Source organism: Myotis brandtii, unplaced genomic scaffold (genome assembly GCF_000412655.1).
Source record: "Myotis brandtii unplaced genomic scaffold, ASM41265v1 scaffold708, whole genome shotgun sequence".
NCBI lineage: Eukaryota > Metazoa > Chordata > Mammalia > Chiroptera > Vespertilionidae > Myotis > Myotis brandtii.
In genome coordinates this window covers 3361718-3377168 of record NW_005370777.1, presented here as the reverse complement: position 1 = coordinate 3377168, position 15451 = coordinate 3361718, and the positions used below count along the sequence as shown (strand labels likewise).

The 15451-nt window shown below is 40.7% G+C and overlaps 1 protein-coding gene across 1 annotated transcript in view; it reads left to right on the top strand.

Annotated features, from left to right (window-relative positions):
• CFAP54 (cilia and flagella associated 54) overlaps positions 1-10311 on the top strand; it is a 250797-nt gene extending 240486 nt beyond the window's left edge. The window contains exon 68 of the mRNA XM_014530050.1: positions 10079-10311. Within this exon, the coding sequence (XP_014385536.1) occupies positions 10079-10198 (120 nt within the window). The 3' untranslated portion in view covers positions 10199-10311. The remainder of the gene's footprint in view (positions 1-10078) is intronic.
• Positions 10312-15451: the final 5140 nt, after the last annotated feature.

Here is a 15451-nt window from a genome sequence, read left to right as displayed (position 1 = left end):
TAAGTGTTGATCCCAATGGTACCCCTGTATAAATGTCCTGAAAGCCACATTCCCTCTTGGGGGTCTGCTTCCCAGGAAGCCGAATTGCAGAATGAGTTGGTGATAAGGACATAAGGGTGCTCAGTTAATTCTACTTTGTGGGAGTTAGGAGTGTTCTAAAGGAACTAGGAAACATAATTTCAGGCTTAAAGTTTATTTTTTTTAATGTAGAAGTAGGGAGAAAACATCACACACGTCACCCACTCATGATTAAAAATACATTCTGCAATGTGACCCATAGTTCAATCCCATTTTCCTTTAACCTCCATTTTAACAGTTAATTTACAAATGAAATGAACTCTATAAAACAAAGACTCTAGCCCATTTCCAATCCTCAATAAATGCAGCCTTCCTTTCTTGGTGAAACAGTTTTTCCAGCGTATAAAAACAGGACTTGAGAAAGCTTTAAAACCATTTTCTGAAAATAAATACAACGATGTAAAGTGAAATGGAATCGTGTATAAGCACTACCTCAGAATTTATATCTTCACATCTCCACAGAGAATGAGGAACAGACATTCAGTTTTATAACACATTGAATATAAGCATTTCTGTTAGATCCTCTACCCAAAAATTTTTTCCTTCAGTTCTTTCCCCAACCCCTGAACCACTGGCCATGAACATGCGTCTAGCCTTTATGCCCTGTGCACTTCATGGTTGATTGCACAACTCCTGCTTTCCGTTTTGATTAGAGCTTTTGATTTTTTAAAGAGGATTTTCCCTGTTTGGGGTCCTTTATTAGTTCTGTATATGGTGAAAAAAATTTTCCTGGAGAAAGAGAGAGTAGCTATTCTCTCTGCACAATGGGTGTCAGATTTCAAAGGCTCTTTTCTCTGGCCCTTGGACTCCTGAGCAGTCCGAATAAGTCTGGATATGTACAGCCTAAACGTTTACTTTTTCTTAAGGTCTTTTGGTCTTAAAGGATTGTTTTCTTGAATAGTTTCTATAAAAAGCATGTACCCATAATGATGATTTCACTGCCAGCTCTATCATTTTTCATCAAATAGTGCCTCGGCTGGGCTTGGGGTGGGGTATGAAGAGCAATGTGTGCGGAATAGGGGCCAAGGAGAAGGAGGGGTGTAGGAGAAGCCCCAAAGACATTTCCTAGCTGAGCACTGCCTTAATTTACATAATCCCAGATGGGCCACTTGTGTGGTTTTCCTGACACCAACCAGTTCCACAATTCTCTAAGACCAACTGGGTGTCCAACAATTCAACTCATTTCCAACACTACTACCCAGAGCTTGTGCAGACTCCACAGATTAAGAGCTCAATCCAAGGCTGCCCCCAGCTCAGACGCCAGCTGCAAATGAGGTGCCAGGCTACCCACACTTCTGCCCAGCATACTATGATGTGGGTGGTCCTACGATGCCCCCTCAGGTTCGATAATTCGCTAGAACAACTCACAGAACTCAGGAAAGCACTTTATGTATGATGACCAGTTCATTATAGAGGATAGTACTGAGGAACAGGCAAAGAAAGAAATGAGTAGGGCAAGATATAGGGGATGGGAGGAGCAGAGCTCCCACGCTGTCTTTGGGTTTCCACCCACTAAGAAGCTCCTTGAAACCTGTCAGCATGGGGCTTTTATAGAGGCTTCATTACGTAGGTGGTACTGATTAAATCATGAGCCATTGCAGATTGAACTCAACCTCCAGCCCCTCTGCCCCCTCAAAGATGAAGGTGTAGGGATGAAAGATGTTTTTTGCTTGTTTGTTTTTAGAGAGAGTGGAAGGGAGAGGGAGAGACAGAGAGAAACCTCAATGTGAGAGAGACACATTGATTGGTTGCCTCCTGCACAGCCCCAACCATAGTCGTGGATAGAGCCTGCAACGGAGGTTTGTGCCCTTGACTGGAATAGAACCTGGGACCCTTCAGTCCGTGGCACGAGGCTCTATCCACTGAGCCAGACTGGCTAGGGCAGGGATGAAAGTTTTAAGTCTCTCATCACATGGTTGGTTTTTCTGGTGACCAACCCCATCCTGAAGTTGGCACTTAAAAGAACATTTTCAGAGCCTTTAGGACAGCGGTTCTCAACCTGTGGGTCGCGACCCCTTTGGTGGTCGAACGACCCTTTCACAGGGGTCGCCTAAGACCATCCTGCATATCAGATATTTGCATTACGATTCATAACAGTAGCAACATTACAGTTATGTAGTAGCAACGAAAACAATTTTATGGTTGGGTCACAACATGAGGAAATGTATTTAAAGGGCCAGAAGGTTGAGAACCACTGCTTTAGGAGGTCTATGCCAGGAAACCTGGGTCAAAGACTAAATATTTATTTTTACTGTACCATAACTATAAACTATGAGCATAATCTAAAATAGATGTTTAGACATACATCCCAGGGCATGCAGTCTCCCTCAATAGATCTCTCCTGGAGGTACTCTGCATAGAGGCCATTGTGCAAGACACTTTTGGCATCTACTTGATGTGAGAAGGGAGACAAAGTTGGCAACCATAGAATCACTGAGAAGTTGCTGAAATTACTTTGGCTGGACAGAAACATTTGGTTTCCTGTGCTTATGGAACAACGTGTCTGAGCAAGAATTGTCCTTTATTAAAAGGTGACCTCTGCTCAAGAGCTCAAGGAAGCACCATGCTCAGCCGGGAGTCAGTGGCTGTAGAGTGTCGTGACAATGGTGGTGATGATTTAAGAAGAGTATGTTCTATTACTAGACAGTGTAACCTTTGAACCAATTCCCTGCACAAATGCTTCCTCTCCCATATCCTGCCTTAGTTTCTAATGTTCTTGTTCTCTGCAAAATGACTTTATAGTAATGTTATTTATTTAAAATTAATTTTAAAAGATTCCTGCTATCATACCAATATGACACTTTGATCTTATATTATGGTAAAACACACACACACACACACACACACACACACACACACACACCTCTTTTCTGTCATATTTAAAGTTTTTTAATACAAAAATTAGAGTAATGCAAAAGATAAATCTTATTCAGAAAAGTGTGAAATTTCCTGTGATCTGGTAGGGCTGTATATACAAGCCTTTCTCACCTTCCTAAGAGTTGGGGGTTGTTTCTATTAGATTGTGGTGAATATTATCCATTGTTTTTTGTATTGGGATTATCTTCATCATATAAAAAGTACAGTGAAACTAAATATATCTACTTCCCTCTCACCTGGAACTTTTATTAGGTGGGTAACCAGTCATTCATGATTTATATTCTTAAGTAAGGTAGTGTTATAGTCTTCTTTTTACTTTGGAATGCAAGTTTTTCCCCAGTCTGAAAACAAAAATCCAATCAATCATTAACTTCAAACACTCAGCTGATCTACTGAGAAGACATAGAAAATATGGTAGAGAAACGTATATGTGAGAATGCTGGGTGAAAACAGTAATTGCTTTCCTACATTGAAGCTATTAAAATGATTTCCCTCATGGCTGTGACTCTGTGTTTTAAGGCACTTGAAAGGAGGCAAAGCTAAATCCACCCATATCACAAAGCCCATGATTTTTTATATTCACTTACCAATTACTAAGGCAGACAGACCTAGTGGATTGGTGGAAATCTGGCTTTCTCCCATTTTTCTTGGTCACCAACACTTAGAATCAATGAAAAGGCAACTGACAATGTTGTGCTGAGAGAAGCAAAAAAGGGTCTCAAGGTAGGGCTCAATAAAAACTCATTGGATTGAAAAAAATTACAGATACTTTGAAGATTATATGATTTTTCTGCCAATCAAGGAAAATCATTGGAGTGAAGGGACAGAAGTAATAACATATTTCATTATGACAGAATCTAATTTTCATGCAGAAACTCATATAAAACACAGTATAGCATTGGCAAGTAACCTGTAACTCTCCAATGCCTTTGGAAACTCTCCTCAACAAGTTCAAGTCCAGGCCAGATTTTAATGAAACCCTGTAGTTTGCCCCAACTTGACTAACTTTCTTTCCCTTCTTTGTACTATTTCAGACTTATCTTCTCTAGGCAGGCAAAATTATCACTATTCCTCTAACATTGCTCTTTAACACCTAACCTACTTGAGCGAATTTACAGTCTGCTTCCTGCCAAGCTCTTTTCTTCCTTTCTCTCTGCAGAGCCTTTCCTAATCCAGGAAAAGGAACCAGGATTTGCTGGTACCTTACTTTGGACAATTTGGACTCAAAGCCATTTACAAAAACATAAAAGACTTCTCAGTGATTATATGATTGCCAACTTTGTCTCTATTGAATAACAAACAAACAAATTCAGTAATTTTTACTTGAGCTATTTTACTTGAGAAATTCTATGGAAGACCTAGAATTTTCCATAAAATTTCCAAAAGGTGGAGCTAGAAAACTGTCTAGATTACTACTGAGCCCATAGAGGAGGAGACTGAAGTCAGGTGGGAGTAAGAGGAGGGCTTCAGGGAGCAGGGGCATTTCGTGGTTGACAGGCCTGGTGGGAGGGGGTTTGGAGGACAATTGGGCAGCAGGGGGATACAGCAGAGCACAGTGGTTAGGGACATGTTCTGAGGAGTCAGTCTGTGTAGGCATGAATCCTGGCTCTCAGACTAGCTGAGGAAACTTGGACAAGTCACAGTCTCTGAGCCTCATGGTATGTTCACATTGTAAAATGTCCAGGTAAATCAATATTGTGTAGATACAGAACAAGAATCATGTCTAAAGAAATACTTTACCTGTTAATTCAACCATTTTACTTGAAATTTTGTAAATTTTTTAAAATACTGAATTCTCTAGGAAGAAGATATAATTGACTTCCTAAAGCACATTTCATATTCTACTAATCTATATGTATACATATATACATATATACACACACACACACACACACACACACACACATATATATATGTATAATTGATTTTTTTAGAGCTAGAGAAAGGGAGAGGGATAGAGAGATAGAAACATCGATGAGAGAGAAACACTATCAAGCAGCTGCCTCCTGCACACCCCCAATAGAGGATTGAGCTTGCAACCGGGCATGTGCCCTGACCGGAAATTGAACCTGTTGCCTCTTGGTTCCTGGCTTCGGCTTGAAGCTCAACCACTGAACTACACCGGGCGGGCTCTCTTAATCTGTGTTTATTGCACTGATATACTTTGGCTGTGAGATCAATTTAGTGTGTCCACTTAACTCAATATTTTTAAAAACTGGACTTCATTATTTTGACGATAGTGACTTTTAAATTTTACTGTTTAATAAAGTGTTTATTTTAAAAAATACCTTGGACATGTATAGGTGGTTACTTATATTCTGAATTTAAATAGGAGTTTTAGGAATAATAAGGCTCAATACCACTTCTGTGAATTAACATTACTTTGAAATTTGTAGCTATTGCAATAAGGCAAGAGAATAAAATCAATGTTAATTAGACAAAAGACATGTATTTCCACAAAGACCAATAAACATATGTTTAATATTATTAGACTAGAGGATCCGGTGCACGAATTTGTGCACCAGTGGGGTCCTCGGCCTGGCATACGGGATCGGGCCAACATCACCCAAGGGGTCCTGGATTGCGAGAGGGTGTAGACCAGGCCTAGGGACCCCACTGTTGCACAATTGGGACCGGGGAAGGACGTGGGAGGTTGGCCAGCTGGAGAGGGACCATGGGAGGGCTCCAGGGTGTGTCCAGCCTATCTTTCTCAGTCCTGATCGGCCGGACCCCAGCAGCAAGCTCACCTACGGGTCAGAGCATCTTCCCCCTGGTGGTCAGTGCATGTCATAGCGAGCTGTTGAGCGGCCTTAGCATATCATTAGCATATTATGCTTTGATTGGTTGAATGGCCTACTGGATGACCACTTAGCATAGGACTAGAGGCCCGGTGCACGAAATTCATGCATGGGGGGGGGGGGCAGTCCCTCAGTCTGACCTGCACCCTCTCCAATCCGGGAGTCCTCAGGGGATGTCCTACTGATGGCTTGAGCCCGCTCCCCTTGCTTCTCTGCTTTCTGTGGGGCCTGCCTGCTCCACACCACGGTGATGGGCAAGCAGGCCCTGCTGGGTGCTGTCTGTGGGCGTGCTTGCCTGCTCACGGGTTGCTGCAGATCCAGCCTCGCTGCTCAGCCCCAGACATTCCAGAGGCAGCAGAGCAGCAAGGCTTGATCCACTACCAGAGTGGGCGGATCCCGCCTCTTTGCTTGGTCCCCATGACCGCTGGCCAGGCCGACAGGCCCAAACACTCCAGCGGTGGGGCTGAGGGGCTGGGCACCGCCATCTTGTGGTTATGGGTGCCGCCATTTGTGATGGAGTGATGGTTAATTTGCATATTACTATTTTATTAGATAGGGTAGGATGTTGTGTACATGACATTAAAAGCATGAAGAGATATCTCAAAATATACAATAGAATGTCTAAAATTAAAAAGTAAAATGATCAAAGTGTGTGAATATATGGAATTACTGATTCCCCCATACACTACTGGTGGGGGTATAAATTGGCCAATCCATTTAGAAAACTGTTTGGTAGAATCAGCTTAAAGGTAAATAAATGCATAACTGATACCCAGAAAATTCAATGTTTATGTATCTACCTCACAGAAATGAAGTATACCTCAGTTGGTATACCTGAAATAAACTTTTGGAATAATACAAATGCTCAACATCTGGAAAATTAGTAAGTAGTGATACAGTCATACAATGGAAATTATACATGAATAAGAATAAACAAACTATTGTTAATACTGACATGGATGAATCTGAAAAACATAATTTTTAGCAAAAACAAAAGAGTACATATTTTATGATTCTACTTAAAGTTTAAAAAATATAGTTGTAATACACACATGCACACACATGTAAAACTAAAATGTCAGTGTAGGAGCCAGAATAGTGGTTACTTTGCAGGAAGAAGGTTAGTGACTAGGAGAGAGTACCAGGGGACTTCTTGGATGCCAATCATGTTCTGTCTTCATTTGAGTGATGATTATGAGAATGTGTTTATTTTGAAAAAAAAATTAAGTTCTACATTTAAGATTTCTCCTTTTTCCTCCTGTATGTTATACTTCAATCAAAAGTTTATTTAAAGGATTGTGTTCAGCAACAGAAAAATGTAGACTACTGTGCTATAGCATAATAGAAATATATGGAATCTGAAGCTTTAGAAGTGTCCACCAAAGGGCTTAAAATGCCCAGGTGGCTGAAAAGGTAGGAGTAATAGCACAAGGGTAAGTTCTGACAGTTGAGGGTCATTTGTGTTCTCCAGAGGATGGACAAAAATTAACAACTCCAGGATGACAGCTCTTCTTATTTTATCTTTCTGATCCTAAGCGTTCACTTGCGGTCTCATAAATAAATCCAGCAATTAATCTCCATCCTTGACAAATGGCCACTTATTTCTGCAGGTTCATTGTTAAGGGTCAGCGGCCAAAGTGCTCTATTTGGATCCAGTATATAAATTATGTCGTAAGATACTTCTGATGTTATCTAAAACTAACTTGGCTTCTTTGTATTTTTATTTTAAATACTGCAATCTTTAAGATGAGAAAAATTCTACAATAACAGAAATATAGCTCCAGAGAAAACACAAATGTTTTAATGTCAATTATTATTACTACTTTGAAAATTATCTACAAAAGGGTATTATTGGATGTGAGGCCTTTCATCACCATATAATAAACTGAATGTTTAGTGTAATTAAATAGCAATGAGATATAACCAAAATAATCATGGTAATCACATATATTTCAACATATTAATAAACTAGTTAATATTAACTCTCTAAGATGTTTCCAATTTTTAATAAAGAAAAATAGTCATTAAATGGCAAAATAAAAGGGTTTATAACATTCCATGATAATAATATGCTGCCCTGTGTGTGAAAAACCCTCATTTGTTTCTGATTGAACTATTAATTGTCAGAACCTATTTAGAAAGTAATCTGGCAGGAAATGTTAAAAAGTAAAATGTAAACACTCTTTGACCAGAACAACCACCTTTGGGGAATCAGCAATACAGAAATTAAAGCGCTTGCACTCAGGAGATATATAAGTAGACAAGCATGCTCAAAAACTAGAAACTACCTCTTAAATGAAGGATTGTCCATGCCATGCATTGTTATATAGCCATTAAAAATGGTGTGTTCAATAGTGATAATACAACATAGCCGTCATTAGGTGTTTGTGATAGGCACCCTTCTAAGTACAGTTTACCCCTGAACAGCACAGGTTTGAACTGTGTGAGTCCACTTATATGTGGGTTTTTTAAATAAACACCTACAGTACTGTAAATATAGCTTCTCTTATGATTTTCTTTTTAATAGATTACTTTGTTGTAAGAATATAGTATTTAATACATAGAACATACAAAATATGTCACTCAACTGTTTATGCCATTGGTAAGGTGTCTAGTCAGCAGTAGACTATCAGTAGTTAAGTTGTGGGGGAGTCAAAAAAGTTTTATGCAGATTTTCAACTGTGTGGGAGGACTGGCATCCCTAATCCCAACATTGTTAAAGGGCCGATTCTATTTTATACGTGTAAATTTACTCCATTCTTGTAACAACAATACTATAGAGTAATTCTTATTATTTCCATTTTATGGGTGAGAACATTAAAGTTAAAACACATAAAATATTTTACCTAACCTCACATATCTGGTATGAACCAAATGGTCTTAATATTCCAAATGGAATATTCCAAATATTCCAAATGGTCTTATTCCAGGCATGCTCCTGACCTCCATGTGGTTAGTCTGCCTCCCTGAATTGGTAGAGGGGAGATTTCTCTTATATATTGGTAATTGAAAAAGCAGTGAATGGAAATTTGGTTATTCTTTTTCAAAGAAATAAGGAAAGAAAGAAAAGGAAAAAGACCCATGTGAATATACATTTGTATCTAGATTTTAACAGTTTTGGAAGAAGAATTCTCAAATTGGTGATACTAATTACTATAAGATTTAGTGCTGAAAAGGATATTATTAGTTTTTATTTAATATTTGAAGTTAAAGAAAACACTGGAATACTTTTGTCACTTTTTTAAATCCATTAAAGTAAAGAAAAACAAGTAAAAACTAGTCTCCATTTTTAGGTTCACTATGTTTTCTGGAGAATAATAGGTTCATTTAACAAGTAGACACGGAATTAATAATCCTTGTCCTCTAATTTTTTTTAAAATATATTTTATTGATTTTTTACAGAGAGGAAGGGAGAGAGATAGAGAGCTAGAAACATCGATGAGAGAGAAACATCGATCAGCTGCCTCCTGCACCCCCCCCCCCACTGGGGATGTGCCCGCAACCCAGGTACATGCCCTTGACCAGAATCGAACCCAGGACCCCCCAGTCCACAGGCCGACGCTCTATCCACTGAGCCAAACCGGTTTTGGCTGTCCTCTAATTTTTTACCAGGATTCAGGCTCACAAGAATCTAATTCATTAGAGTCATTCTACATGACATCATTCATCTTTAGAAGTATCTAGATGTGCATGAAGTGGGTCTGCAGTAGACATTCTTTTCCTTTCCTTCATGTTATTCTCCCATTTCTGCCCTCCTCCCCATCAAATAGCCAGTACTACAATCACAAAAGCTGTCTTATTTCCTTTTTTTAGACTCTCAGATGACTTGGCTATACTAGTCCTTGGTGTGGTAATAGTGCCTTTCAGAGAGAGTGAACCCCTAACATAATTTGCTTCACTGTGGCAGGACTTCAGCTCAAAATGAGAAAGGGAGGTTTGTCAACTGGGCAGTCTGTTCAGAAGCAAGCATCCCATTAGAAAGAGAGCCAAACATCCTTCATTTAGAATCATTCTCAATGATTATGCAAACAAAAATAGTCCACATTTCTAGAAGTATCAGCTGTTTTATAGGCTCAATTTTACAGATTCAACGGTATGAATCTGTATACTGTTTCCTAGACTCATAGATGTGAATCTTAATAAGATATAAAATGATATATGTGACATTTCAGCAGTGTAAAGATGCAATCTTACCTTAGGCAAGAATTATATATCTTTCACATAAAATTATTGTATGGAATTGGTATTTGTGTATTTTGAGAACTTTACTTCAGTCAACAGTTCAAAACAATGCATTTCATAAACATTTTTATGCTTTTTCTCAGGTTCCATTTAAGGTCTCGCTGCCATCCATATTCAATCTCGAGAGACTTTTTGATCTTGCTAACGGTTGTATCCTATCAGGAGGAAGCCTTTTCAACTGGATTGTGTCGATTATTCCCTGAACATACTTTACATATTAACCTTATAATGGTTTTCATTCTTATTGTTTTCCTTGGTTTGAAATAAGTTTCGAAATGGTCCTCTTACAACAAACAAAATAAAAATGTTTTCTTACACAAGCTCAATTTCCTTAAAAACTATAGTTCTGAGTAATGTTTTACATTGCATTTGAATTAAATGACAATGCTGCCGCTTATGAAGACATCTTATGGAGCTATTCATAGAAAACATGTTTGTGCACAGTGGAACTATTCCCATGTTTATATAGTTTATGTTTCGTTTGTCTTTAGCTGTGTCCATATTGCAAGACTGAATTAAGCCAGTGGTTATAAACTGGGGGGAATTTTGCATCTAGGGTGACATTTGGCAATCTCTGAAGACATTTTCGATTATTATAACTGAAAGGGGGATGCTACTGGTATCTAGTGGGTAGAAGCCAGGGATGATGCAAAACATCCTACAGTTCCCAGGAGAGCTCCCCACAACCAAGAATTATCTGGCCCAAAATGTCAATAGTGCTAAGGAAGAGAAATCCTGGATTAAATCTCAACATGTGGTAAGTTCAATTTGGGAGTTTGCCTATGGGGTTTGGGAAGAAATCTGCAGCAAATTAGATCTTTCATATTTTATACTTCTGAGAGCCAACATTGCACAAAATTTTAGAGCAGCGATTTCCAACTGGTGTGCTGTGGCATGCTGGTATGCTGCAATAATTGTTAAAACATGCAGCACCTATTTAATTAGGGACGGTGGCCTCTTCTGCCTTAGATTGTCAAATAAAAAATGACAACAGCCAACACAATGATAGCCATCCAGTGTGAATGAATCAAAATTATACCTATTTTTTTTTGTCAGACCATCAAAAATTATAATATATTTTTTGGTGTGCCACAGGATTTTAGTAATTATATGTGCCATGAGATGAAAAAGGTTGAAAATTGCTGTTTTAGAGCATGGGCTATGTATGGAATTATATAGATCTGAGTTTGAATAGTAGCTTCATCACTTCCTAGTTATGTGACTTTGGGACAGTAGCAAATTATTTAAGCCGTTGTTTCCTCACCAGTAGAATAGGAATATTAATATGATTGCTGTGTGGATTAGATTGAGATGATGTGAGAAGGTACTAAACACAATACCCGAGGTAGTAATGGTCATCGTGCTAAGAGTTTTCATTTCCCTGCCTAATTGGAAGAGGATCATGCATTTCTGACTCATTCTGTTTAGCATCGAAGTTCCAAAATTTGGGGACAGCCAAGCTAGAATTGTAAGATATTACATAGAGGAAATGAGTCTGAGCAAACTTTTAATTATAAGGATTTTGATGGTAGTCATGATTCTGTAAAAGAACTGAGGTATAAAAAATGAAAATATGATACACGGGACTTTCCTACTACCTATCTGGAGTGGACAGTTATAATAGAAAATAAGAATTTCTAAGGGTGAAACTAGAGTGAAGACTATGGGCTTGATTCATATGTAATAGGGAACCATTACTAGTGATTAAGGAGAGGAGTGGCAAGTTCCAGGCACTAGTAGACAGTCAAATCATGTTGAGTGAGTGAAAAGGAATGAATGAACGAATGGTGGTCTGGCTTTCAGGGAAAATAAATATGCAGTATTCAATGGCAAGGGAAGAAACAAAGGCAAGAAGGCCAATAAGAAAGAGAAGGAAACAAAATATTGTTGCAGTGAAAGAGAAAAAGAAAGGAACAAAATATTTTCCACTGAACTCAGAAAAATAATTGCCTGATGACTATACTCTGCTATGAAATAAAGTCTGAGTCAAACAGAAAAGCCTTTTAGATGGTGATGACTCTACTTGGGCTTATAAATTTCTTGCTGGGATAGAGAATGCATTCAAGAGTTTTGTGTTTCTCCCAGGGGAAATCTAATTTATTACTCAAAGTTTGCCACCAGGAGCAAAAAGACACAACCAAAGGCAGTATACATTTGACATAGGTGTGGAAATATAGCATGACTAATAACTAAGGCAATTTACTTCAACCTAATGTTAATTCCCTGGAATGTATTTACATATCATCCATTCTTCATCACTATTAAGTTTTACTAATTGTGCACTTTCTGTTTTACTTTATTTTTAAATATTAGTGGATATAAAGGCATATACTGTTGTATAGAACCCTAGAACAATGCCAAGCACATAATAGAGGTCTTTGATATTTGTTGACTGAGTGGATGGATGGAAGGATGGATGGTTGGATGGATGGATGGATGGATGGATGGATGGATGGATGTGACCCAGGTAAGACGGCACTATGGGGCTCTAAAAGAAAGGGAAGCAAAGTTATTACCACCACCTTCATCATCATTAGCTCTACCATTCCTGTCTACCTTTCCCATGGCAGGCACTGTATTATGTCCTCTCAAGAATTATGACCATGGTGCACATAGAATGACTGACCCCATGTTGCAGATGAGGAAATAAAAGCATAGGCAGTTAAGTAACTTCTCCAATGGTCACAGTTAGAGGTAAAACCAGGATTTAAATCCCAGCCCTATCTGACTGGAGAATCTGAGCTCTTTGATGCTAAACTGGCTTCCTGAACTCTTGTGCCCACTCCATGGTGCTGAGAAACTTTTAAGTCAGGGGAGAGGAAGACATAGCCGAGCCTTAAGCTCAAATTGGAACACCCGTGGTCTGCCCTAGGAGCATATTTTGTAAATGGCTTGCAGACCTAAATGGGTGTCCCAAGAAAGCGTCGAGGTGTCCTCAATGTTATCTGTGCCAGGATATTGGTCTCCTCTGGGGAGGGAAGGTCCCTTCCAAGTATTACAGATATTATTTCAGCACATTTTTACTTTTCTTCCACCTTCAGTACCTTACAGCTGCTGTTATTCTTGGGTGTTATTTGGGCTGAAAGAGACTCTGTCTAAAACTGTGCCAGACCCTGCAGTCAGTTTCCCCATAGTAAGCCATCATTCCAGAAATCTCCCCTTTCTTCTAAAATAGTAACGGCACTCACAGCGTTGAAACTTTCTGCCAAAGCAGCGAGGCAGTGGTGATGAACTGAGCTAACGCAGAAACAAAAAGGAAATTCAAAACCTACCCGGACGGAAGATGAGTTTATTTCCAGAAACCTTTCAGGTTTTTTCTAAAGACCAAATTGCACAATTTGCAGCTGCTTTTTTTTTTTTCATGCTCTACACAGTATCTGCAAACGCTTTATAGCAGACACCTGCAAGTTTTCTATTTGTTTTAATTATAGCAGGGAATGACAGGAGGCAAACTGAAAGGTGGAGAGGAAGGGAAGCAAAAGAGAGGGGAGGGAAGCGGGAGCCAGGGGCTAGGAGCCAGAGCAGCAGCTAACTGATGGGTAACAAAACCCCAGTGCTTCCCATATCTTTTTCCATGTCAGTCTCCAAGAGATTGCTTTAGAAACTGACCACCTGCCGGCCATGGAGAGGCTTAAATGCTGTAGTCTAGGTTCACTTCTTGTGCAGGCACTACACATTCCCCGCCCCAGTTGACTATTCTTCACTGAATTGCAGGGTGGAAATGATACCTTTCTAGAGAGTAGTGGAAACTTGGTTTCTGCCTCTGGACTGCATTGCCCTTTCAGACAACCTTATACAAATCTCTCCATCCCGGTTCAAATGACAGAAGACAGGGATCCCGGAACTCCCAAAGCACTTCCTGGTGCCTGCTTATTTGGCTTTTAACCCTGTCCTTCGGCACATAGTTTTGTATTGTTATATTTTCACAACACAGTCCTACTGTGTGAGCCTCTCCCACATTCTTTTGGGTTTCATTTAACTTGAGACTGGGTACATCCCTGTTTGCTCTAATGTATCTTGGAATTTACAGGGTGTCCACAACACCTGGAAAATTAGGTGAAGTACGCATAATATCATTATAAACATCTTCAACCCATAAAAAATAAAATACTATTTTTAACTTATTTATGTTTGTGAGCACAGGATTGGACAAGCCCCTAACTGTGGGTTAGGGGAGAAAACAATGGACCCAGAAGTCCATTGTTTAGCCACTCTTTTTCATTTTCTCATGTTTGAAATGCTTGTGGGATATCCCCAATGAAGCTCTCACTGGTGTGAACAAACAAACTTGTGCAAAAATGTTCCCTGATGCATTGACTACAGTAGTAAAAATACTAGAAGCCTCTAAGTATCTCTAAGGTGGAGAATGGATAAATATATAATGGTGCAGTCATACAGTAGAATATTATACAAAAGCTATCCTAATATATATAAAAAGCCAGGTGCCTTCATGACCAGACAGACGACCAAACAACAGGCTAGGGAGTGGGAGCTGTGGGCCCCAGGCCGAATGCGGTGCAGCGGCAGGAGGAGGGAGCTGTGGACCCAAATGACCAAAGGACCGGTCTGGCTTTCACGGCGTGGCGGGGCGGGATTGTGGAGGCTGAGGAGCCTCGTGGGGCAGGGGGCTGTGAGCATGGAGCTTCCTGGGGTGGCTGAGGTGAAGGAGCATCGCGGGGCAGGGGCGGTGGACGCAAGGCAGAGGAGTGGGGCGGGGGCTGTTAGTATGGAGCTTCGAAGGGCGTTGAGGCGAAGGAGCATTGCAGTGGTAGCTGAGGCCAAGGAGCCTCATGGGGTGTGGGCTGTTAGAGTGGAGCTTCATGGCATGGCTGAGGCAGAGGAGCGTTGCAGGGCAGGGGTGGTGAGTGTGGAGCTTCGTGGGGCTGCTGACATGGAAGGCATTGCAGGGCGTGGGCAGCAGTGAGGCCAAGGAGCCTTGCGGGCAGGGGCTGTTAGCATGGAGCTTCACGGGTCGGCAGAGGAGTGTCACGGGGCCTGGGCAGCTGAGGCCAATGAGTCTCGCAGGGTGGGGGCTGTGAGCTTGGAGGTTCACCGGGCAGGGGCCACGGAGGTGGAGGAGCAACGCTGGGCGGTGGACGCATTGCAGGGCGTGGGCAGCAGTGAGGCCAAGGAGCCTTGCGGGCAGGGGCTGTTAGCATGGAGCTTCACGGGTCGGCAGAGGAGTGTCACGGGGCCTGGGCAGCTGAGGCCAATGAGTCTCGCAGGGTGGGGGCTGTGAGCTTGGAGGTTCACCGGGCAGGGGCCACGGAGGTGGAGGAGCAACGCTGGGCGGTGGACATGGCCTTGATTGCAGCTAGGCTTAGGGATCCTAACCATGTGCTGGGCCTCTAGTCTACACTAATAAAAGAGAAACATGGTAATTAGCATACGACCGCTACCCTTCCCATTGGCTAATCAGCATATCCTTATGCAAATTAACTGTCAGCCAAGATGGC